The 24,185-nt window shown below is 65.6% G+C and overlaps 1 protein-coding gene across 7 annotated transcripts in view; it reads left to right on the plus strand.

Moving 5' to 3' along the window:
* ATP2B3 (ATPase plasma membrane Ca2+ transporting 3) overlaps positions 1 to 24,185 on the plus strand; it is a 59,910-nt gene that overhangs the window by 16,131 nt on the left and 19,594 nt on the right. For 3 of the 7 annotated variants that reach the window (XM_038588644.1, XM_038588649.1, XM_038588643.1), the window contains exons 2-18: positions 1,702 to 2,061; positions 6,860 to 7,057; positions 7,158 to 7,415; positions 7,645 to 7,770; positions 8,424 to 8,549; positions 10,587 to 10,628; positions 11,799 to 11,963; positions 12,288 to 12,502; positions 13,104 to 13,346; positions 13,719 to 13,960; positions 16,239 to 16,473; positions 18,495 to 18,674; positions 18,794 to 18,881; positions 19,434 to 19,540; positions 20,706 to 20,897; positions 22,509 to 22,722; positions 23,705 to 23,916. In XM_038588644.1, coding sequence (XP_038444572.1) covers positions 1,854 to 2,061; positions 6,860 to 7,057; positions 7,158 to 7,415; positions 7,645 to 7,770; positions 8,424 to 8,549; positions 10,587 to 10,628; positions 11,799 to 11,963; positions 12,288 to 12,502; positions 13,104 to 13,346; positions 13,719 to 13,960; positions 16,239 to 16,473; positions 18,495 to 18,674; positions 18,794 to 18,881; positions 19,434 to 19,540; positions 20,706 to 20,897; positions 22,509 to 22,722; positions 23,705 to 23,916 — 3,051 coding nt within the window. In that variant the 5' untranslated portion in view covers positions 1,702 to 1,853. Of the gene's footprint in view, positions 1 to 1,701; positions 2,062 to 4,077; positions 4,218 to 6,859; positions 7,058 to 7,157; positions 7,416 to 7,644; positions 7,771 to 8,423; positions 8,550 to 10,586; positions 10,629 to 11,798; positions 11,964 to 12,287; positions 12,503 to 13,103; positions 13,347 to 13,718; positions 13,961 to 16,238; positions 16,474 to 18,494; positions 18,675 to 18,793; positions 18,882 to 19,433; positions 19,541 to 20,705; positions 20,898 to 22,508; positions 22,723 to 23,704; positions 23,917 to 24,185 lie in introns of those variants that run through there. The other 4 variants (XM_038588645.1, XM_038588647.1, XM_038588646.1 and 1 more) reach the window with 2 other exon arrangements.

The following is a 24,185-nucleotide window of genomic DNA, read 5'->3' on the forward strand; positions in this document are numbered from 1 at the left end:
CTGTCCTCAGCCGGCAGCTCCTGCTTGGTGATGCCCGGGTCCCCTGTGGCCCCGCGGGGTCTGCAGCCCCCGCCCCCCAGCCTGTCCGGGCCCCCGCCTTCTCCCTACTATCAGAGCACTCCTCCCTCCGGAGGAATGGATCACTCCTCCAGCACGTTCTGGTCTTTTCTCGAATGTGCCCCCTGGCCCGGGCGCCGACTGAAGCCGTTTTCTCCGTCAGCCCCCCGGGCGGCCGGGCCCCGGCACCTAGTAGGTGCTCAGTAAGGACCCCTCAGAGGGCAAACAGGGAGGCGGGCAGCGGGAGGCCGCGTGGGAGGGCGGAGGCCGCGCATCCTCGGGGGGGAGGGTGCAGATGTTCCCGCATCTTCTGGACGGAGGCTGCTCCCTGTGCAGAGGCTAGAGGATTAACACTTCGGTGCTCGAGCTTACAGAGTGTGGAAGGCGCCTTCTGAGGTGCCTGTCTGCGCCCCACCGCAGGGGGACGTCACGGGCGGGGACCGGCCCAGGGACCTGGGCTGCTTCTTAACGTCGCAGGGCCAGCGTCCGGAGGAACCGAGGCCCGTCGGGGCTGTAGGCACGGGGGCTGGCCCTTTCCTCCCAGGGACCCTGGCCTTGTCCCCCGGGGCCTGTGGTGTCTGCTGGGCCCGCAGTAGGAGGCGGGGGCTCTCCCGGGAGCAGAGGCCGCAGGGCTCCGGGCCCTTGGGCCTCCACGGGCGGTCCTAGGTCAGAAACCTGGGGCGCTGGCCACGATCTGCTTCCCAGAAGATCCCTCGGAGCCCGGAGCCTCCCCGAAGGCAAGGGTGAGGCCCACCTGGGCCTCGCTGTCAGGAGGCCGCCCGCGGCTGTGAAGGCCAAGGCCGCGTGCACCTAGCCTAGTGCAGTCCTGGGAGTGTGACCTTCGGGGACGCTTGCACTCACGCTGGCAGTATGTGTGTCTGTGGCGGCTCCTCCACCCACCACGTGGAGGGCAGGAGGCCGTGCACGGGGCGGGTGGCACAGAGCTGCGGGGGGGCTGATGCGCAAGTGGCCAGGGCCCCCGCGCTGCCCTCCGCTCTCTCCTGTGTGCCCGCCCCCACCTCTCCCCTTCCCCCCTCCCTCCCCCTCCGGGCTCCCTCCCTCCGGGCCACCTCTCTTCCTTGCCCAAGCCGCCCAGGTGCCCTCAGGGCAGCCGAGACCCCTGCACACTAAGCCCGGGCCTGGCCCGCTCCCTGCCCGCCGCCCCCCCTCGGCCCTGAGCCTGAGACCGGGAGCCACAGAGGCTGTGCTGGACCAGCGCCCCCGCCGCTGTGGGGCTCGGCCACAGAGAACGGTGGTCCACGCACCCCCGCCCGTGCCGCCGTGCCCCCCAGCACATCGCCTCCACTTCGCTGTTGGCTCCTAGACAGATTGGGAGGCAGTTAGAGCCCCCGGATCCCAGCTGGGCTGTGCCGGCAGCAGCAGGTCCCTTCCAGGGGACACTAACGCTGGCTCCCTCCGCACCGAGGCAAGTCCTCCTGCCCCAGCTCATGCTGCACAGGACTAGGGGTCGCCCGGCAGTGGGCCTGGCAGGGCACGAGGGCCACGGGCCCAGGCTCGGAGGTGAACCTTGCGGTCGGCATCTCCGTGGCCCCGACGGAGTGCAGAGCTGCGGAAAATGGCTGGGAAGCGTGGACCCCAGTTTTGTCTCACCTTCACCCCTGGCTTCTTCTCACCTCTCCCCAGGTGTCCGTGCTCAGCCGCGTCCCCGTCCCCGGCTGCAGCTCCCCGCACCCCTCCTCACCCGGGCCCTGGGACCTCGGGTGGCCGCCCGCCCCTAGCCGAGGCTGCACCTGTGAAGAGGTCGGGCGCCCTGTCCTCCCAGCGCGGCAGGCAGGATGGGCGACATGGCCAACAGTTCCATCGAGTTCCACCCCAAGCCCCAACAGCAGCGGGAGGCCCCCCATGCCGGCGGCTTCGGGTGCACACTGGCTGAGCTGCGCTCCCTCATGGAGCTCCGAGGAGCCGAAGCGCTGCAGAAGGTCCAGGAAGCCTACGGCGACGTCAGTGGGCTTTGCAGGAGGCTGAAGACCTCGCCCACAGAGGGTAAGGCTCCCGGCAGGGCCCCGGTGCAGGCCACGCGGGCATCAGGGACGTACGGTCACGGGCCACCCGACACCCCCCATTCAAGGGGTCCTGAGGGTGCTCCGTACCCCCAGGGCAGGCCTGGTCAAGGCTGGGTGGGGCTACTGCAGCCGCTTCCTAGAGGCAGTCTTGACCCTGACTGTGCCCTCCCACGGTGGCTGCCCACCTCCCCCCCCCCCCGCCCTCCAGCGGGAGCTGCTGTGTGTGGGGTGTGGAGGTCCTCCTCTCGGTGACCTGGGGTCCTCGAGGAGCTGTGGTCTGATCCGCTCCATAATCAGCAGCTCTCTGCTCTCGCCTCTCTGGACTCGGTAGAAATGGAGCAACAGAGAAGGGGCAGGAAGAGGACGGTACAGAAAGCCCAGAAGCTCTTGTGAGCAACAGGATGGGCACCCTCCCGCGCACGGCGGAGGACGCGGGCAAGGCCCTGTCTATCGGCCCCAGGGCTCCCTGAGGGCGCAGGAAGACGAGGAAGGGGTGCAGGGCCCCGGTCCTGTGAGGGCTTTGGTTACGGGGGGCCTCTCTCTGGAAACCGAGGGGAGCAGGGTGCTGGGTGGAGGTGCCACTGGCCGCAGGCCGTCCCAGAGACGCACAAGCCTGGTGCACGGGAGGTTCGCTGGTAGAGTTGGCGCCTGCCAACGGGGTGCAAGCCTGAGGCGGCGTAGACCTGAAGAGAGCTGCCGCACAGAGCCTTAGGAAGGCTGAGGAACCACTTCGAGAAGGTTCCAGAGGTAGAGGCCTGACTGCCATCTTGAGGCCCAGTAGCCCTTTGTCCCTGCTTTGGAGAGAAAGCTCTGCCCTACCCTGCACCAGCCTTCCCCAGTCCTGCTCGCTGGGGCTGCTGGGAGGCTGGGACCACCAGGAGCCAGGTTGGCCCCAGATTCCAGCAGTTGGAGTGTTTTCTGGCCCAGCTGGCACCTCCCTGGCAGGGCCACTAGGCCCGTCCCAGCCCAGTGCCAGGCTTGTTCTCAGCCAGCACTGATTGATCTCATCAGCTCGCATCTCAGCTGTCACACCGTTGTCGACCCAGGGCTCTGGCCGTCACCCCTGTCCCCCGCTCCCTGGCCCTGTCCATCTGTGGGGGGTACATGGCTGGGGCAGGGGGCAGAGGTGGCCCACCCAGGAGGCAGTGGGCCCGAGGGCTGGGTGAGAGGGTGCCCACCGCACCAGGTCAGGAAATTCCAAGCCTAAGTGGCCTTCCCCGGGCCGCCTGGGTCTCTCTTCTTTGTGCTCCAAAGGGACTCAGCCTGGTGTGTTGTGTTATCAGGGCAGATGGCCTGGCTCAGGGCCAGAGGGATCTCTCTCCTTCCCTCCTCCTTGCCCCCCCCCCCAGGATTTGGGGCTGGGGGGAGGCTGGGGTGGAGGGCCATTTAGCCACAAGGGCTCTGGCCTCTCCCAGATAAAAGGAAGCAGATGGGCTTCAGCTGGCAGCTCTTTCCTCTGCCTGTCAGGCCTTGTTAAATATTTAAAATGTCAAGGCCCCTGGGAACCTGCCTGATTCTGCCACAGTGGCTCTGGAGCCTGCCCGGTGCCTGTGGAGGGTGGGTGGAGGGAAGGGCAAGTGCCCAGGTGGGTGGCCAGGCCGCGACAGAGGGAGCCAGCCGGGCCTGATCTGCATCCTGAAGCACCAGCAGTGTGAGGACTACCCCTCCCCTCTCGAGCCCCGGAGCCCTGGCCCCCTGCACCCAGGCCGACTCGGCCCTGGAGCCCGTCACCCAGATGTCCCCGCTCCTGCCCAGACACGGTGGCCTCGGCGTTGGGCCCCTCTCAACGCCGAGGCCACTGTGCGGCTTAGCTGCACCCCAGGCCCCACATCAATGCCCTGGCAAGGTGTGCCAGGGGGGCGGGGGGCGGGGCGTACCGGGGCAGGAGGCCTAGTCTGTTCCCGGCAATAAGCGCATCAATGGGCTCGGCCCTTGTAGCTATTCTAAGAGGATTCCAGAAGCTGGGGGAACTGGGGTTTGGGCCAAGCTCGGTGGCAAGGCGACCGGAGGGACCCGAGTCCCAGCCCTCCCCGGCCTGGCCTTCACCAGCAGCCGTGGAAGGGAGCGGGCGGGTTATGCAGGAACCGCACGGCGTGGTCCTAATCCAATTCCGATGGCATCTGGCCTCTGCTCTGGGTAGGGCCCTCATCTGTGTCCATGCCAACCGGCCCGCCCCTGCCCCGGCACTCCGGCCGCTGCTGGGGGCCTGCCGGGCAGCCACATGCTTGGAACCGGGCGGCCGCAGCTCCCTTCTGACCCCCACATGACTACCGGGAGCAGCCGAGACCCCCAAGCCCGACAGGAATGCCGTGGCCTCGGGCTGCGGTAGGGCAAGGGAGAGGAAGCATGGCTGGAGCACCAAGGGCAACCCAAGGCCAAGGGACAGGCTGAAGGTGGGGGGGAGGGGGGAGGGGGAGGGAGGAACCGAGCCAGCTCAGTCCTGGGAAAGGGGCCCCAAGGGCCTGGCCTCCCTTGGGAACAAGCTGGCGCGGGAAGTGAGGCAGGCAGGATGCAGACTTAGGGCGCCGAGGGGATCCGTGGGCTCTCTCTTGAGGGTCTCCGGACCTGTGGCCTCCTGAGGCAGGCATCGTGGCAACTCTGGGTGCCCGTGAGGGCCAGGGTGCAGGGGCCTCCAGAGTCCTGACCCCACCTGTCACACGTCTCGTAGCTTAGAGGCCCGAGCCTCAGTGGGGAGCGGGGCCCAGGCCCTCAGCCAGGCCCCCAGCCCCCACGAGCCGAGGTCCTGAGCTCCCGGGCACCCAACTGGAAAGTTGCAGCCTCTAGAAACTTGAGCCCCTGCAGGGCCCAGCTCCGGGAGGCCCCGGGGAGGAGGCCAGGGACAGCTGGGCTCGGCGAGGTGGGGGGCCCAGCTGGGGAGGCGCGCCGGGGCTGTGCCGCCCGCCCGCGGCCTTTGGCTCTACTCCCGCCTCAGGTGGGCCCCACTGCGCCCCCCCAAAGCCAGATGTCCCTGCCGGGGGACACCCACCCTCCTCCCTCCCCAGTCCTTCCGCGCCCCCACGTAGCACTTCACTTCCTTGCTCTCAGGGTGCCTGGGGGCCACGTCCTGTGTGCCCGCCCGAGCCAGCTGGGGACACCCCAGAGGCTGGGGATGGGGACCCCCACCTCGCGTCGCCCTGCCGCTTGCTCCCTGCCCCCTCAGGAGGCCAACGGAGTTGCAACTCCTCTGGACCGGGAGCGGCGAGCCGCCGTCCGTCCACCAGGTGTCAGTGTGGGACTGGACACCCGGGGGACAGGCCTAGAAGGAAGCCGCGTCCTGAGGGCTGAGGGCGGGTCCAGGGGACTGTGTCCCGGCTGCCCGCCTCGGGGGAAGATGGCCAAGTGGGCATCTGGCCTTGGGGGGCGGTGGCCTGGGTGTCGGTTCCCACATGGAAGCTTCTGGTAGCTTCAGGCATGGACCGGACGGGGCTCGTGCTCTAGAGGCAGACCCAGAGGGCTGGGTGCCGGCCTGGGTAGGAAGTGGGCTGTGGCAAGAGTGAGAAGTAAGCTAAGGGCCCACCTTCCAGACGCCGGAGCTCGCCCCTCCGTGGGCGTCGATCCTGAGTCCTTCATCCTGCCTCCTGCGCCGGCACAGCAGCTTGTCTGGGATGTGGACGGGGCCTCCCGGGCCTTGAGCGCACGGGGTCCCCACTGGGACTGGCTTCCTCATCCTTCACCCTCCTTGTCCTCTGCCTGGTGGCCCGGGGACACGGTGGCATCAGCATGAATCACTGGCAATCCCATTAGCCTCATACATGTTGATTCACCAACTGCCACCTACGCAGGCCGCCCAGGCCGGAGCAGGTGCGCGTGCGCAGGGTGTCCCGCGTCCCATCGCCGCCCTTCTCCGGGGCGCCCAGCTCGGAGCTCAAGGTTGGCACGGCAGCGGGGTCTAGAGAAGGCGTCAGGGAGGAGCCAGCTGTGTCCAGAGGGCAGGCCGTGAGGACACAGGGCCGGGGATGGTTCCTGCGCACCTCCTAGGCGCCATGGGTGCGAGGCCCACGCTCCCAGTGCTCGGGTGAAAGGGTCTTGGGGCCCCTAGCCCGACCCTCCCCCATGTCCTGTCAGATGATAAAGGCTCCGGGGCCCGCACGCAGTGATTGGCCCTGCCCCCGTCTCGGTGGCTGCGCATCCGTGAGGCCCCTGTCGTCCTGACCTGGAGTCCTGGGCTGCCGTCCAGAGCTCCGACTCACGGGTACAAGGCCCCTTCCCTCTCCGGCCTCAGTTTCCTCCTCTGGACCCTGGAGGGACGGAGCGAGCCCTTTGGCCGGCTCACGGCCCAAGTGGGACCAACCACTGGGCCCAGTTGACGGTGGCCTGCTGCCCCCGGGCCGTGCACCCCAGTCTCGTACCAAGCTCCGTTCTCTTCTGTGTCCAGGTGACACTCGGCCATCCCGGGCCCGGCTGGGTTCCCTCTGCCCACCCCCCCCCCCACGTTGTGTGTTATTGCTCTCCTTCCTATCAGCCCTTTGGGGGACCCAGCGCAGCCCGGAGATGTCCCCGGGCCCCTCGGGGTGATGGTCCAGCGAGGGGGATGCGGGCATGCCAGGGGCTCCACGTCGCTCGCTGCATGTTGGGTGCTGGCGTGCCAGGGTGGCCCAGGCAGCTGGGGGGCGTGCGCCCCCGCATCCGTGCCCTTGGGGCTTGCAGAAGGGCTGGGGTGCGGCGGGCTGGGGGGCGGGACGGACGCCCGGGTCGAGCCGGGGCGGAAGGGCAGGGCCTGGTGCTGCTGGTCCCCCACGGTCCCCCGTGTCCCCGCTCTCCGTCCCCGCGCCACACAGGCCTGGCCAACAATGCCAACGACCTGGAGAAGCGCAGGCAGATCTACGGGCAGAACTTCATCCCCCCCAAGCAGCCCAAGACCTTCCTGCAGCTGGTGTGGGAGGCCCTGCAGGACGTGACCCTCATCATCCTCGAGGTGGCCGCCATCGTGTCCCTGGGCCTGTCATTCTACGCGCCGCCCGGAGAGGAGAGCGAAGGTGAGCGGCGGGCCCGGCAGGGGGCACGGAGGGGGCCTGAGCCCAGGGACGCGGCGTGACTGTGTGCCACCCCGTCCCTCCCTGCCGCCCTCGGGCACAGCGTGCGGGAACGTGTCAGCGGGGGCAGAGGACGAAGGGGAGGCCGAGGCGGGCTGGATCGAGGGAGCCGCCATCCTGCTGTCGGTCACCTGCGTGGTGCTGGTCACGGCCTTCAACGACTGGAGCAAGGAGAGGCAGTTCCGGGGCCTGCAGAGCCGCATCGAGCAGGAGCAGAGGTTCTCCGTCATCCGGGATGGCCAGCTGCTGCAGGTCCCCGTGGCCGCGCTGGTGGTGGGAGACATCGCCCAGGTCAAGTACGGTGAGTGCACCCCGAGCTGGCCTTGCCCCCCAGGAGCGCCTGGGCCTTCACCCGCTGGGTCGGGGGGCCGAAGGTGGGGGCTCGGGCGGAGACAGGGCTGGGGGTCGGGGGAATCCGGCCCGGAAGGGAGGAGCCCGGGGACAAGGGCCCCACACTCCAGGCTCGAGAGCCCTCCTGGGCAGCTGGGAGGCGGCAGGGAGGAAGGCCACCTGAACCTGGCTGGCCTTAGGAGACCTGCTGCCTGCTGACGGCGTGCTCATCCAAGGCAACGACCTCAAGATCGACGAGAGCTCCCTGACAGGCGAGTCAGACCACGTGCGCAAATCAGCTGACAAGGACCCCATGCTGCTCTCAGGTGAGGCCCGGGGCGCCGGGCCAGGCTGTGGGGAGGCCAGGACGCAGGCTGCCACTGCCCTGGGGGCCAGCTCAGCACCCAAGAGCCTGGGAGGCCATGCGGCCCCGCCACCCCGCAGCCAGGGGTCCCCTGGTCAGAGAGTCTGAAGACGCCCCCCGCCCAGGAGCCAGAGCGGCCTGTGGCAGGCATGGTGGTGGTGGCTCCAGCCACTGGGAACGGAAATGGGCACTCCAAGCCCCAAGGGCCCCCCGATACCCAGACGAAAACCCCTAGAGGTGGGGAACTGGCTGAGTCAGCATCCTGCGGTGGGCCGCCCCAACCCAGACACTCAGGAAGAACCAGGCGGGTAGCGTTCCCTTTCCAGAAGGTTTTGGCTAAGCCCAGTGCTTATCCCAGCGGCAAATGCAGGGGGAAAGAGGACAGAGAGGCCGGAGACCCCAGGTGGGACCTGCGAGGACCCCGCCTTATGCTCCTGGGCAGGCAGCTGCTCCCGTGTGGGCCTCCAGGTCCCCTCGGAGCCAGGGTCAGCAGAGCCTCCAGGGGCCTGCAAACATGAGTCCCTGCTTCTGGGATTCGTAGGAGAGAACTGGAGGTGTCTGGTGCGCCTCCTACCAGCGGTACAAATCCCTGTCCTGGTCCCTCTGTGTTGCCAGGTACTCATGTCATGGAAGGTTCTGGAAGAATGGTGGTGACTGCCGTTGGTGTGAACTCCCAGACAGGCATCATCTTTACCTTGCTCGGAGCCGGTGGAGAGGAGGAGGAGAAGAAGGATAAGAAAGGTAAGGAAACGGCGACGTCCGTCCCCAGCGGCGACGAGGGCCTGGCCGTCTGTGTGTGCAGCCGCCTCTTGCTCCTTTCATCCCCTGTGGCCTCATTCCATGCTCCAGCTCCAGCCCTCAGGGGTGAAAGGCTACACCCTCTCTTCTCACTCCTTTCGGGGACCCCGTCTTCTGGGGTCTGCCCAGAGCCAGCATGGGGTAGAGGGCAGTTCTGCGTAAGGGCAGCTTCCCTCGGGCAGCTATTCCCCAAAGGCTTTGGGAAGTGTGAGCCAGGGTGGGAATGGGGTTGGAGGGACAGGGGCCAGCCACCTGGGCTCGGGACGGTGCTGCCGGGGACCTTGTGCCCACCCTGGGTGCGCTCATCCCAAGCGGAACGGACCGCCCCGCCCCCAGAGGACGCGCAGGGCCAGAGGAAGCTGGGACGGGGTGGGGGCCGTCACCCCCAGGGTAAACAGTGTTGAGGGACGGATGTGTTGTGAGAGCCCAGCTCTGTAGCCACCGTGGCCTCCCCGGCACACGGCCCTCCTGCTGCCTCCTCCCGCCCCTGCTCTGAGCCCCGGTGTGGCCAGCGTCCTCCTCTCCAGTCCTCAGAGCAGCGCCGACAAAACGACAGAACTGTCTTCGGCACCAGCCCCCTCCCAGAGTCCCAATCCCAGGGTCAGGACCCCATTACCTGCACCAGCTCAGCGCTCACCTTGCTCTGACCTGGGTCTCCCCTCAGGCTGCTCCTGCAGTCCAGCCAGGTGGGGAGCAGAACTTTCTAGATGTGTGCCTCCGAGAGAATTCACTCGGGTCTACTAGAAGCACAGAGAACCTGCACGTGTGTGCAGAGAGCGTGTAAAAAGCCTGCAGCTGGGGCCTCTGGGGCAGTGGGACATCGGGGTGCCAGTCCCCGGCTGCACCTCAGTCAGGGCCCCTAGGCCCAGAAAATAGGCAACAAGGGGGCAGGTCAGCATGGGAAAGGGTGTGCTAGCGTCCCCAGCCCTAGGCTACTCTGCTCCTGGAGGCGGTGAGGAGGGGACGGATGACCCGCTGTGGCCTAGAAGCTTCCGCGGGCCCTGTCCACCTTGGCCGTGCCAAGCCTCTCCCCCTGCAGGGCTCAGCCTAGTGGCTCCCACGGTGAGCCCCCTGGGGTCCATAGGCAGGTGGGTGGGTGGCCCTGGGCCTCGGGCTGGGCCGGAGTCCCCACCCCCTCTCCAGGGAAGCCTCGACACGGCGACGGCTGCTTGGAAGGGCGCTCCTTCTACCCTCCTCCCCAGGCTCCCCGCCTCCAGCTCTGGCCCCTAAGTGTCCGAGGTCTCCAGGACTCGGTTCTGGGCCCCTCCTCACCCAGCTGGGCAAAAGCCCACCGGTGGCCCACCCCTGATGCCCTGGAGAGACGGGGCCGGAGGAGCTGGCTGCAGAGCCTGACCCTGAGCGCGGTGCCGGACTCGCCGCCAGCACTGTTGACCTTGGCCTGGGGAGCCAGCCACTGCCACGGTCCGCAGCACCGGCTTTGTGGTCACAGAGCGTGTTCGTGAATGACCCCCCCCGCAGGCCCCCCTCCAGGGCCCCCGGGCGGGCACCCAGAGCTGGCAGGTTTCTAGAGCCTCGCCCTCCTGGAGCTACCTGCTGGCTGTGCGCAGAGCCGATGTCGAGGCCGGTCGGGGCTAGGGGCCCCCTGGGTCAGCCGCTCGGGGCCCTGCTCCACGTCGGCACAGCTGGCAGCTCTAGCTCCCCACGGTGGCGGCCTCTTTGGAGACCTCCCACTGCTGGCCACGCGTGACCCACAGTGCGTCCAGGGCCGGCTTTGAGGGATCACTGGAGGCCTGGGGCGTCCGTCAGGAAGCCCAGAGCGGGGCGCCCACGTGCCGGGAGGCCGCGATGGGCCGCCGGAGTGTGGCTGGGGGTACGGAGCCGTCGTCCCCTCCCTCCGCACTCTCCACCGTGCTCTCTGGCCTCGCTGTCCGTGTCCCGTTGTCCCGTGTGCATGGGCGTGTGCCAGGACCATGTGGGTGTTCTCAAGTGTTCGTGTCTGTCGTTCCTCTTCCACTGTAGGCAAGCAGCAGGACGGGGCGATGGAGAGTAGCCAGACCAAAGGTAATGTGCGCCCTGTGCTCAGGGTGGGGTGGCAGGGGGTGTGGCACGGGGTGGGGGCCGCCCGCCTCAGTTGCAGGAGCAGCACCCAGGTGAGTGGGGTGGCGGGGGGAGGGGGGCATCCGCAGACCCTGCCAGAAGTATGCAGAGATCACCTGTGAGTGGGCTTCCGGGTGAGGAAACTGAGGCTCAGGCCTGTGGGTTTCCCAGTTCGGCTGCAGCTTTGAGGCAGGGTGACTGGGTGGCCATCTGGCGCCCGCTCTCCTGTCAGCCGAGTGTCTGGTGGGTGCTGCTACTCTGGGGCCGGATGAGGCTTGTCAGTGGTCAGATGCAGGTGCCTGGGATGCACAGGTGGATAAGCACGGTCCTGGATGTTGGGACGGTGACGGTGCAGAGGAACGGACCTGGGGCAAGACTCCAGTGCATTGTGGGACCCAGGGGACCCAGAGACCAAGAGGAGGTCAGACAAGGACACTGGAGTTCAGAGGATAGCTAAGGTTGGGAGGGCATTTGGGTCAGGGGGACAGCCACCTGTCCCAGAAGACAGCAAAGTGGCTGCAGGAGAGTAGCGAGGGCCCCATGAGGAGAGAGAGGGGCGAGGCTTGCCCGTAGAGGCCTGGCCCGTCCCAGCGGCAGCCACCTGCAGCCAGGGACTGGGCCGAGGGGGCGCCCAGGGCGGGCCCGGAGCCTGATGGAAGTCAAGGCACCCACTGGAGAGGCAGGGAGCAGGGGAGAAGGGTGCAGGGGGCCCTAGGCCTCCTGGGGAGAGCAGGGAGGTGGCTTGGACACCGGAGGACCAGTTGGTCAGCTCAAGGTTCTGGAACTTTCCCTGGGTCCCGGGCCTCTGCTGTCAGGTGTCGAGATTTGGGGCCTCATGGGACCGGCCACCGTGTGTGTGTGTGTGTGTGTGTGTGTGTGTGTGTGTCCCAGTGACTCGTGCTGGTGCGTGTCCTCTGCGCTGAGAGGGCCCGAGATGGCCACGTCCACCCCGGCCAGGACGGCCCTGGAGCCCCCGCCCACGTCAGGAGGGCCTGGGCTGCCGGGCAGAGAGGAGGGAGAGGACAGCGCCCCTGGGCTGTGTCACTCGGAAATCACAGACAGCCCCTGAGCCCACCAGCCCCTCGCAGCCGCCCCGGGGCCCTAACTTGGGCTGGGGGGCTCCCCTGTGCGCAGCTAAGAAGCAGGACGGGGCGGTGGCCATGGAAATGCAGCCCCTGAAGAGCGCGGAGGGCGGGGAGATGGAGGAACGGGAGAAGAAGAAAGCCAGCGTGCCCAAGAAGGAGAAGTCGGTCCTGCAGGGCAAGCTCACCAAGCTGGCGGTGCAGATCGGGAAAGCAGGTGCGGCCAGGGGAGGCGGGGCCGCGGCGCCACCCGTGGGTGCCCACGCTGGGCTCCGGGCTCGGGCCGCAGGTGGCGGGGGGGAGCCAGGCAGCCAGGGGCCCGCCGGGGCCGCAGTGGCCATGGGGTCTGGCGCAGCCCCAGGCAGAGAGCGGGGCTCCCGACCTCCTCCGTGAGGCCGGGCGAAGGGAGTGCCCCCCAGCCCCCCTGAGCCGGAGCGGCCCCTGCTGCAGCCCCCCTTACGTCTCCTTCGCTCTCCCCCGTCCCTCCCTCACCCCGCTAACTCCCCTCCCCCCCACCCTCGGTGGCTCCCGTGGCCCGCAGGGCTGGTGATGTCTGCCATCACTGTCATCATCCTGGTCCTCTACTTTGTGATCGAGACCTTCGTCGTGGACGGCCGAGTGTGGCTGGCGGAGTGCACGCCCGTCTACGTGCAGTACTTTGTGAAGTTTTTCATCATCGGTGTCACTGTGCTGGTCGTGGCCGTCCCGGAGGGCCTGCCTCTGGCTGTCACCATCTCCTTAGCCTACTCGGTCAAGGTAATCATAATAATGAACAACACAGTAGGAGTGAGAATCCCTTGATACCAGGACACAGACCCAGAAGGCGGAGTTCGAAGCCATTAAGCAACTTGGCGCGGCGGGGATTGGAGGAAATTTGGGATCAGGTCGGGGTGGGGGGCGCGGGGGCGCTGAGCAGGGGAGCCGTGAGATGAGCCGGGAAGCGGGGAGGCCGTGGGATAGCCCTGGCCTCTGCAGGACGTTGAGGGTGCTGGTGTCACTCGCAGAAGAGGGCTCGGAGACAAAGTGGGTGACCAGGAGGGGGCTGAAGACACTGGGAGATCATGGGGGGCGGGGTGGGGGGACCACAGAGACAGCGGGTGATCTGAGAGGGGGCTACACGCAGGGGGGTGTCCTGGAAGCAGGGAGGCCCCAGGCGAGCTCTAGGGAGAGCGGCTGCCCAGAGTTGACCGCTTGGCCAGCTGACCGAGGCCCTCCGGGCTGTTAGTGCCACCCAGAAGGCTGGCACGCCCGAGCAGACTGGCACGGGACATGCTGACAACCTCCCGCTCCCCCACCCCATGGGCCAAGCTTCCCGGGGACAGCTGGCTACCCAAGCCCCCGTCCGTGCCCTCTACAGAAAATGATGAGGGACAACAACCTGGTCCGCCACCTGGATGCCTGCGAGACCATGGGCAACGCCACAGCCATCTGCTCGGACAAGACCGGCACACTCACCACCAACCGTATGACCGTGGTCCAGTCCTACCTCGGGGACACCCACTACAAGGAGGTTCCAGCCCCCAGCACCCTGACCCCCAAGATCCTCGACCTCCTGGTCCACGCCATCTCCATCAACAGTGCCTACACCACGAAAATACTAGTGAGCGGGCAGCGGGCAGCGGGCCGCGGGCCGGGCCAGGCTGGGGCGGGGCGAAGGAAGGGGACCAGCCGGGAGACGGCAGCGTCAGCTGGCACCAGGGCCACCGTGGTCTCCGGGACGCTGGTCGGCCTCCACTCATCCCTGGGCTCCGGTCCTGGCTTCGGGGCGGGCACCCGCAGCTTCTGGAAACCCCTTCCAAGCCCCGTGCGCGGTGGGCAGCCTGCCCATCTAGTCCCCGCGGAGGCCCTCGTCGGCTCCCTGCCAGCACCCCCTAGAGACAAGGCGGCCACAGCCAGGCGGGGCCCCGGGGGCCACCAGGAGGGCAGACGCGGCCCCCGCCCCGGTGCCATGCTGGTTCCCCTTGCCTCGTAGCCTCCAGAGAAGGAAGGCGCGCTCCCACGCCAGGTGGGCAACAAGACGGAGTGTGCCCTGCTGGGCTTTGTCCTGGACCTGAAGCGGGACTTCCAGCCTGTGCGGGAGCAGATTCCAGAAGACAAGCTCTACAAAGTGTACACCTTCAACTCCGTCCGCAAGTCCATGAGCACAGTCATCCGCATGCCTGACGGCGGCTTCCGCCTCTTCAGCAAGGGCGCCTCGGAGATCCTGCTGAAAAAGTGAGCGGGCGCCCGGGGGCTGGCGGCCGGCCACGCAGGACGGGGGCCCTATGGCGGTAGAGTGCCTGTGACATCAAGCCCGGCCACTTGAATTGAGGGTTCCAGCGTCTCCTCATTCTCGCCAACATGGGTCCCTCTGCGTCCCTTAGGACTGTCACGACTGCTATCATCCTCGTAGCCATCCCACTAGCTGTGATCTGGGGCCTCTCGGTGGTTGTCTTTGCGCTTCCCCGACGACTCGTGATGTCGGCACTTTCCCATACCCTCCCTGGCCATTTGTGTGCCTTCTTTGGAGAAAAAGCTAGTCCAGGCCTTTGCTCTTCTTCGATTTGAGTTTTTGGGTTTGATGTCGCTGAGCTGGAAGAGCTCTTGCTGTACGCCGGGTACCAGACCCTCACCACACCTGATTTCTAATTACCTTCTCCCCGGCCGAGGTCCGTCTTTCGCTCTCCTGATTGGCTTTTTTTTTTTTTTCTTTTCATCCTCTTGACTCATCCCTGGATGCACAAGTGTCTTCCAATGGCAAAGTCCAGTTCATCTCTTTATTTCTTGTGTTGCTTGTATGGGGTTTCTCTTAGGGGTGATGAAAATGTCCTAAAATCGACTGTGGTGACAGTTGCACGACTCCACATTTTTCTTAAAGGGTTTTATTTAATTATTCATGAGAGACACAGAGAAAGAGGTAGACACACAGGCAGAGGGACAAGCAGGCTCCAGGGAAGCCGATGTGGGACTCGATCCCCGGACTGGGATCACGCCCCGAGCCGAAGGCAGACGCTCAACCACTGAGCCACGCAGGCGGCCCACGACTCTACATCTTAAATGGGCAAATTGTGTGGTGTGTGGATTAGATCTCAATAAAGCTGTAATGAGAACTAAACTGGGGGGAGCAGGCAGCTCCACCTCCAGGCCCCCACCCCCGCCCTCCACTCTGCCCACCTAGCTCCTCACTTCCTCCAAAGCCACCTTCTAAAACAAGAATATCCTCCCCCAAAACTCGGCCCAGGCACAGACTCCCCGGGTGCAAAGGCCCCCCCCTTTGCAGCAGTTGTTGCTGCAACTGGGGGAGGCCCGGGGTTCATCTCCTCTCCCTGAAGCTGTCCTGCCGCATCCCAGTGGGTGTGGCAGCTGGATTTGGGGGCCCAGCCCCCTTCGTGTGCTTCCCTTCCCCTCCGGCAGGCACAGTACCATGCCCAAAAGCCCGATTCCTGTAGTTGGGCGCTGGGCTCCAGCCCGTGCTCTGCTCTTAGCCGGCATGTGAACATCGAGTTACTCCTCTGCCACAGACTCAGTTTCCCCTGCACGGAGACACCACAAATACTTCCCTCCTGGGAATGTCGTGAGATTTACGTGACTGAATCCACAGAAAGGCTGGAGTCCCCACCGGCTCTTCCTGTGATGGTGACTTCCCGCCCTTCCCCAATCTGTCTGGGGCTCCCGTTCGCCCTCCGCCTGCTTCTGGTGTCCTTGGTGCCTTTGCCCCTTCTTTTCTGCACCTGAGTCCCACCAGTCCCGCCATCGTGGGCTCACCAGGGCTTACGCCACCGTGGCTTCTTTGTCATGGCCTCACTCCATGGAGTGACAGTTCTGCTGGTGTCCCACACTCTTGCCCTAAAGCCTAGAGGGGCAAGAACAATGTGCCTCAACTCCCAGAGTCCCTGTGAGGCTGGGGTCAGCCTTGCCTACACAGGTCTATGAGTTTCCGGCTCCTGGAGCTGCCAGGACAAAGGACCATAAACTTGATGGCTTAAAAGCATAGAAAACTGTTCTCTCAGAGTTCTGGAGTCCAGAATTCCAAGACGAAGGTGTGGGCAGGTCCGTGCTCCCTTCGAAGCTGTCAGAGGAGGCTCTTTCCTGGTCTCTCGCAGCTTCTGGCGACTGCCAGCAGTCCTTGGAGCTCCTCGGCGCAGAGATGTGTCACCCCATCTCTGCCTGCGTCCTCACGCTGCCCCGTCCGTGTGTGTCTCTGTCTCGATGTCCTTTTTATGAGGACACCAGTTAGTGGACCAAGGGCCCACTGCAAACCAACATGACCTCATCTGAATTTGCAAGAACCTTCTTTCCAAATAAGGTCACATTCTGAGGGGCTGGGAGGAACGTGAAGGCGTGGGGGGACCCCGCTAGGCCCCGCAGAGGCAGGCCGCGTCCTCCCTGAGAAGCCTCTGCCACGCAGGACGGACGGCTCACTGAGTGGCGCCCGCTGAGACCGCCGGCTGGTCCAGCTCCCCTCGCCTCATTGGCACCAAGCCGTGTCGTTCTGTCCCCCGCCTCCCCCCAGGTGCAGCAACATCTTAAACAGCCACGGTGAACTGCGTGGCTTTCGCCCCCGGGACCGGGATGACATGGTGAAGAAGATCATCGAGCCCATGGCCTGCGACGGCCTGCGCACTATATGTATTGCCTACCGGGACTTTGCCGCGGCTCAGGAGCCCGACTGGGACAACGAGAACGAGGTCGTGGGCGACCTCACCTGCATAGCCGTCGTGGGCATCGAGGACCCCGTGCGGCCCGAGGTAGCCACCCGCCTCTCTGCGAGCGGCCCAGGTGGTTGGCTGGGTGGAGGGGCAGCCCTTCTTCCCATCCGGCCTCCGCGGCATGGCCCCTTTCTCCTGCCTGCCCTGCGACCGCACGACCTCCTGCTGGAATCCAGAAAGGTCAGGAAAGGCGGGCGAGGGCAGGGCCTCGGAGTCCCCCAGGTCAGACCTCCCCGGCACACTCGATCCCCCTTGCCCTCCCGCCCTTGCTCATGCTCTGCCTCCACCAGGTGAGAGGCGGCGCCGGTAGGACTTCGAGGGCTGTGACACCCGCAGGACTGATGGAGTCAGGGAGAGGGAAGAGTCAGGCGCCACTCCCAGGGCTCTGGTTCAGACACACGGGTGGATGGCAGTGCTGTCACTGGGCTGGGAGTCCGAGAGGACACAGGTCTGGGGGGCGGGGGGCAGTCCTCAGTCAAGGGTTCGGTTGGGGCCAAGTGAGGTTCGGGGCATCCCCGTAGAGATGTCAAGGGGTAGGCATCTGTAGGAGTGGGGAGCTCAAAGCAGAAGATCCTGGCGGGGGAGAGATTCCGGAAGCATCCTTATCTGAGGGATGTCATGGAGTGAGCGTGCAGCTGGGACAGATGGGGGAGGAGGCTTCAAAGAGACTTGTAGGAAGGGTCCAGATGGGAAGCTGGTCTGCGTAGATGGCTCTACCAGCAGCTTTTCTGCAGAGGGAACGGACAAACTGGGCGGGAGCTGAACAGGCCGTAGAACAAAGGAACACAGGGGCCACTTGTCGGTCCCCAGGGACAGGAGGTCCCTGAGAGAGGGAGAGCCGCGGGGCTGAGCCCAGGGTGGAGCGCCCACGGCAGCACTAGGACACCAGGCCCCATGGGGACCGTGCAAGGTGCAGGCGGCGCGGGTTGCCAGAGGCACGGAGGGACCCTCTGTCTCCTCCCGAGGCCTCTCCGGTGGCACCCACGTCGTGTCAAAAGCAGGGCCACCCCTGGGGATGCACGGTCTTGGGCCTTTCTCCTCTTCGACCCAGAGGGGAGGGGAGGCACAGACGAGGAGGCCGAGTCACACCGCTCTGCTCCCCTGGCATAGACCCGAGGGCCTTCGCCTTCTGGACGGAGCTGCCCACCACCGCCCCCGCCCCCCCACAGCCCTGCACGGCCACAGGCCCCTGGCTGGCGTTCAACGGTGCTCCCAGGCTGCTGGGTGTGGGAACACCCCCGGGACCCAGGGGGGCATCGTCCCTGTACTCCCAGGACCCTGGCCACAGCCATCTCTGTACCGCCGAAGGCAGCCTGCCCCCCTTCCACCTCAGCAGCTCATCCACTTGCTCCGTCTCCCCTAAGGAGGAGTGACAGGACCTTGTCACGTGAAGCCTGTGGCTCTATGTGTCTCAGATTTTGTGTTGTCGTAAAAACGAGCGGGCTGGGGCGGGCGAGTGAGAGCTTGGCCACAAGCCTGCTGATGCCCAGAAGCCGGCCCTGAGTCAGGGCCCCAAAGGGACAGGCCTGCCGTCAGCCCTGCCATCTGGCAGGGTAGCTGGGGACAGAGGTGCCTTCTCACTCTCGCAGAGCTAACTGACACAGCCACCTTGCCAGCCAGCCTGGTGACCAGGGCCCCTCCTGGCTCGGCGGCTCTGCGTCTCCGTTTCCCAGTGGAAAATGGGGTTGACGGAGCCGGCCGATTTCTCTGGTCACCTTTCCAGACACGACTCCGGTGGTGCCCCCTCGACAGCGCAAAAGCTTCCAGTGCCATCTCCTAGCCCTCTTGGTGCTTGGAGGCCTGGGTCTGAGTCATCGCCGGTCCTGGGGCCCAGCACCGTGAAGCAAGCACCAGGGCTTGGGGAGGGGTGCTGGGGGCCTGAGGAGGCACCCTGCCCGCTGCGGACCAGGCAGTAGAGGAGACAAGCTGTGTCTTCCCCAGATGCCCTCCTTGGGGACCACGATGGGGGGAGGGTGCCGCACATCTGGATGGCACAGAGGGAGAGGGAACAGCCCAGACACAGATGGGCCCGGCCTCAGTGACTCTCTCGTCTCTTCCAGGTCCCTGAGGCCATCCGCAAATGCCAGCGTGCTGGCATCACGGTCCGCATGGTGACTGGAGACAACATCAACACGGCCCGGGCCATCGCGGCCAAGTGCGGCATCATCCAGCCTGGGGAGGACTTCCTGTGCCTGGAGGGGAAGGAGTTCAACCGGCGGATCCGCAATGAGAAAGGCGAGGTAGTCCCGGGCTCGGCGGCGCCCCGGCCTCAGTGCAGGGTTCTGGCTGTTTGTCCCCCCACCTCTGCCCGGCACCCCCCACCCGGGCTCTGCAGCCTCTGTGTGCTTCCCCCTCCCAGATAGAGCAGGAGCGGCTGGACAAGGTGTGGCCCAAGCTGAGGGTCCTCGCCCGATCGTCTCCCACCGACAAGCACACCCTGGTCAAAGGTAATGGGGCTCGCCCCGCCACGCCCCACCCCTCCCCGAGGTGCCGCCCCGCCAGACTCCCAAAGCCCAGCTCCAGGGCCTGCCTAGGAGGTGGGGTCCTGGGCTGCTGCTGGACATGCCCGCCCCCCGCACTTTAGTCTCCTCGCCAGGAAAACAGGGGGGTAACGAGGGCTGACAGGCCAGGGCTCACTCTCTACCCCTCCTGGCTGACAACCTGGGTGGAAGACGCCAGGAACAGGATGGCCTCTCGTTGTAACACATGGGGAAACTGAGGCGCCGGGGAGGGAGACGCTTCTCCAAGTCCCCCGGTGCTGAGCCCCCTGCCTCTGCCCCTTTGCACCATCCTGTCACATCTGACGGGTGTGGGGCCGGGGCCGGGGGAGGGGGCCGGGCCGCTGTCAAGGCACAGGGACTGGACCGCGAAGGTGACAGAAGTGCAGAGGCCGGGGGGCCGTCGGCACGGTGGCGAGCCCGAAGGGCTTCGTGAGTCACCAGCCCCTCACGGCGCCCAGGCAGGAGCCCTGGGCACAGACGCCCCACTCTGCATTGCAGGCATCATCGACAGCAACACGGGCGAGCAGCGGCAGGTGGTGGCCGTGACCGGGGACGGCACCAACGACGGGCCAGCCCTCAAAAAGGCAGATGTGGGCTTCGCCATGGTAAGCCACCCCGCGCCCACCTGGTTCGCCACACCAGGTAGTGTCTTATGTCTCGAGGATGTGAGCTTCGTGCAGGAAGGTGGGAGCTGGTGTCGAGGCCTCCTCCTCTCTCATCCCGGCCACTTGGGCCCCCACAGGCTCTGCGGGGCAGGGGACAAACGTGCGATTTGTTTAAAGGCACTCGGTGTGGGGATGCTCGAGGTGACGCGGGGGGACTTGGCACTTGTGCACCCGCCTCGGCCGGGACTGGGTCATTTGAAGTGACCTTCAAAAAAAACAAAAAAACAAAAAAAATAAAAATACATTAAAAATAAATTTAAAAAAATGAAGTGACCTTCAGAAAAAATAATAATAATAAAATAATAAAATAAAATAAAATAAAATGAAGTGACCCTCAGGCCCAAGTGTGATCACCACAGCCCCCCAGACGAGCTTGTCCTCTGTGTTGCTCTCCTGTTGCTTCTGTGGAGCCAGTATTGCTGTAAAGCCCTGAGCCCGCTGCCCGGGTGGCAGGGCGACGAGGCCCGCTCGGTGGCCGAAGGCGGAAACCCTGCGAGCCCCTCTCCCCGCCTGGCACCACAGTGGTTGCAGCGCGCCGTGGGCGGGCGCCAGGGGTACAGGCCAGTCCGGCTCAGAACCCCGGGCCCAGAAGGGGACCAAGCCCCAGCCCCCAGGCTCGGTGAGAACCAGCCTCGGGGCAGCAGACGGGGTGTGCAGCTTTGCCAGGCCGCAGCTGTCCGGGCACCCGGGGCTTTGAGCAGCAGGGACGCAGGTCCTCCTCCAAACAGCTCCGTGCAGGTCGGACAGCCATGTCCCTGCTCTGCCGAGGCGCCCGGCCCAGCGCTCCCGGAGCTCCTATGGCAAGCGGCCCTGGCACGCTCACACCGCACGGAAGGCTGGTCGGCGGCCACGCACTGGCAGCTGGGCCCCGCACGTGATGCCACAGCGGTGGCCATGGTGGCGGCACCCTCTCGGTTTTTGAGCCAAGACCCTCACCTTGCCGTGAGACCACCTGCCCCGTAGGAGAGGCCGCGATGCGCGACACAAGATCCGTGTCTAGCTGGTGGGGAGGCTCGTTTGGAAGGGAGGCCGGGCCGGCGGCCCAGGTGGGGGGCTGGGGAAGGGGCCCGTGGACACTGTGCGTGTCTCCGCACCCCCCAACCAGGGCATCGCAGGGACTGACGTGGCCAAGGAGGCCTCGGACATCATCCTGACCGATGACAACTTCACCAGCATCGTCAAGGCGGTCATGTGGGGACGCAACGTGTACGACAGCATCTCCAAGTTCCTGCAGTTCCAGCTGACGGTCAACGTGGTGGCCGTGATCGTGGCCTTCACCGGCGCCTGCATCACTCAGGTGGGCACTAGGGGGTGCCGTGCCCGAGGCCGACCCCGGGCTCGCTCTCCCACCAGCCACGGGGTCTGCAGAAGGCGGCGCTCCCCCCCCTGCCAGTGCGACCCCCCCCTCCCAGGAGCGTGCGGGCGAAGAGCCCTGCCCGAGGGCTCGCCGGCGACAGCCAGGTCTTTGCTCCGCTGCACGTTGTTTTTAACTGACGTGGAAATCACATGCTAAAAAGGTCACCATCTGAGAGCACACGCCGTTCAGTGGCATTCGGTGCAGCCACAGTGTGTGCAGCCCCTGCCCCTGTCTGGCTTCTGGACATTTTCACAGCCCCTAAGAAGACCCCATCCCCGTGCCCGTCCCCCAGTCCCTGGCACCCACGGGTCTGCTTTCCATCTTTACACACTTGCCCGTTCTGGAACCTTTCGTGCAAATGGGACCAAATAACACGTGGTCCTCTGTGTCTGGCACCTTTCGGTGCGCATCATGTTTTCGGGGTCCATCCATGCGATGGCTTGGATCGGCACCTCGTCCCTTCTGGTGAGACCCGTGCTCCGTCGCATGGAGCGAGCGCCTCTCGTTTGTCCCTGGCTCCATCGATGGGCACTGGGGTCGCTTCCACCGTTTGTGGGCTGTGAACAGGCGCGTACAAGCGTTTGTGGGGACCTCTCCCTTCTCGTGGGGCTAGATCCGGGAGGCCAGTGCCGGCTCCGATGGGAGCTCCGTATTTAAACCCACGGAGGAGCCCCTTCCCCGTTTTCGATAGTCCAGTTCTCCCCCGTAGTTGAGTGTCCAGAATCCGCGTCCCTCTGAAAAGTCTTCCTCAGGGAGACAAAGTCCACATCGCATACGCTGCCCTGTCGTAGCCACTGGACGCGCACCGCCCGGCAGCACCCGGGCCACCACCTTTGCCTCACCCCGATGCCAGCCTCCCTGCCCCCAGCTCCCCACACCCACTCATCTGCTTTCTGCCTCTGTGGATCTGTAGTTCTGGAAGTTTCAGAGCAACACAATCATCCAGAACGGGGCTCTCTGTGTCTGCCTCCTGCGGGGCTGGTTTCTCGCCAGCACAGGGGCAATGAGGAGAAAGGTGCGGGGGAGACCCTGTGTCTTCCTGCCCCTTGGGTGCGGGAGGTCGGGAGAGCGCCCGTTGCAGTGGCCGGGGCTGCCAAGCTCCTGCTGACAGTTGGGACCGCACCTTCTAGACCACTGCCCCCAGGTGACACAGGGAGCGGGACTCCGAAAACACACCAAAAACTCGCCGCCAACCTTAACGACAGGGACGGAGAGGTCACGTTTGCTTTTTTAATTTTATTTATTTATTCATGAGACACAGAGAGAGAGAGAGAGAGAGAAAGAGAGACAGAGACACAGGCAGAGGGAGAAGCGGGCTCCATGCAGGGAGCCCGACGTGGGACTCGAATCCCGGTACCCCAGGGTCACACCCTGGGCTGCAGGTGGCACTAAACCGCTGAGCCACCCGGGCTGCCCCAGGTCATGTTTTTTCTGGGAGTCAGATTTGCCGCATGTCCTGCCAGGGACGCTGCCCCCAAGCCGACTTGGTCGCCGGGAGTGGCGCCGGCGGGCCTCCCGCCCCGCGCTCGGGTGACTGCCTCCTCTCCACAGGACTCTCCCCTCAAAGCCGTGCAGATGTTGTGGGTGAACCTGATCATGGACACGTTCGCCTCTCTGGCCCTGGCCACGGAGCCACCGACCGAGGCACTGCTGCTGCGGAAACCGTACGGCCGCGACAAGCCCCTGATCTCTCGCACCATGATGAAGAACATTCTGGGCCACGCAGTGTACCAGCTCACCATCATCTTCACGCTGCTGTTCGTCGGTAGGTCGCCCGCGGAAGGGACGGATGAGCACCTCGGAGCCCCCTCCCTCACCTCCCTGCCGGCCCTGTCTGTGTGCCCCCCCCAGGGGTCACAGGCCCCTGAGCAGCCGAGAAACCGTCCACTCCCCAGAGAACAGACAGCATGTGTCACCCTCCACCCAGAGCCAGATCGCGCACACCCGTCCACGCGCCCCACGACCATCTCTCCAGGGGACAATGAGCAGAGCCCTGTGCGAGGAGGGGGATGGGGAGGAAAGAGAGGGAGGAGGAGGGAGAGCAGGAGGGGGAGGAGGAGGAAGAAGAAGGCGGTAGAGGAAGGCAGAGAGGAGGAGGAGGGGAGAGGCACTAAGGGTCAGGAAGCGGGAAGGGGGGCGAGGGCAGGAGGGGAAGGCAGTTGCGGGAGGAGTCGGGAGCCCGAGCCTCAGCAGTGGCAGCTATGCCCCCCTCCCGTCTGCCTCTGTGTCTGGCACTTCCCCTGATTCGCAGCGGGGCTGGGTTTGCTGGTCCTGGCCCCTGTCCCTCATGTCAGGGCGCCCTGGGCAAGTCCCCAATGACAGCTTTTGCTGCGGGACAGCAGTCCCGGGGAGGGGGGCGCAGGGGGTCTCTCGGGGGGCCTTCCTCTGATGTCCTGGGAGCCCAAGCGCCCCGTGGCCTGGCTGAGGGCCGTCGCCTGGCCCCGGGCTTAGGGACAGGGCAGAGAGGAGGCCCGGCCTGCAGCCTGCTTCCTCCCGGGCCCACCCGCGGCTCAACCTGGCCTGAGCGTCTCCGTTCCTGCCCTGGGGAGGGTTTCTCACCTGGGGTTTCTCACCTGGCTGCGAGTCAGGTTGTGGGGTGAGACTCCTTTCTTGCCCTCAGCCGTCCCGCCACAGGGTTGGGGCTGCGTGTGCCCCCGGCACGGCCCCCCGGCACCCCTCAGGTGACGCCGGCAGGGAGCTGTGTCCGCCCAGGGCTTGGCTCCCCTCACGCGCCCCTTGGCTTGCAGGGGAGCTCTTCTTTGACATCGACAGCGGGAGGAACGCACCCCTGCACTCCCCACCCTCCGAGCACTACACCATCATCTTCAACACCTTCGTCATGATGCAGCTCTTCAACGAGATCAATGCCCGCAAGATCCATGGTGAGCGGAACGTCTTCCATGGCATCTTCAGCAACCCCATCTTCTGCACCATCGTCCTGGGCACCTTTGCAATTCAGGTAGGAGGGGCGGTCCCACTCTTACAGCAGGTGGGGGCGCAGGGGCTCTGTCCCGGGCCCGCGAGGGGCCCGCCCATCCCGTTGTGCTCTCCCAGCCCCTGCCCGCGTTCCCTGGGACCCCGTGTCCTCTGTGCCCATCTTCAGAGCGTCCTGGCCTTGCCCTGGCTTCACCCGCTGGGTCCCAGAGAGCCGGAGAGGGCCTTACTCAGGATGAACCCCCTCACCGTCCTCTCGGAGTCTGCCGCTCCCGTTTCCAGCATATGATTCCT

The sequence above is a fragment of the Canis lupus genome, chromosome X (assembly GCF_011100685.1).
Source record: "Canis lupus familiaris isolate Mischka breed German Shepherd chromosome X, alternate assembly UU_Cfam_GSD_1.0, whole genome shotgun sequence".
Classification (NCBI taxonomy): domain Eukaryota; kingdom Metazoa; phylum Chordata; class Mammalia; order Carnivora; family Canidae; genus Canis; species Canis lupus.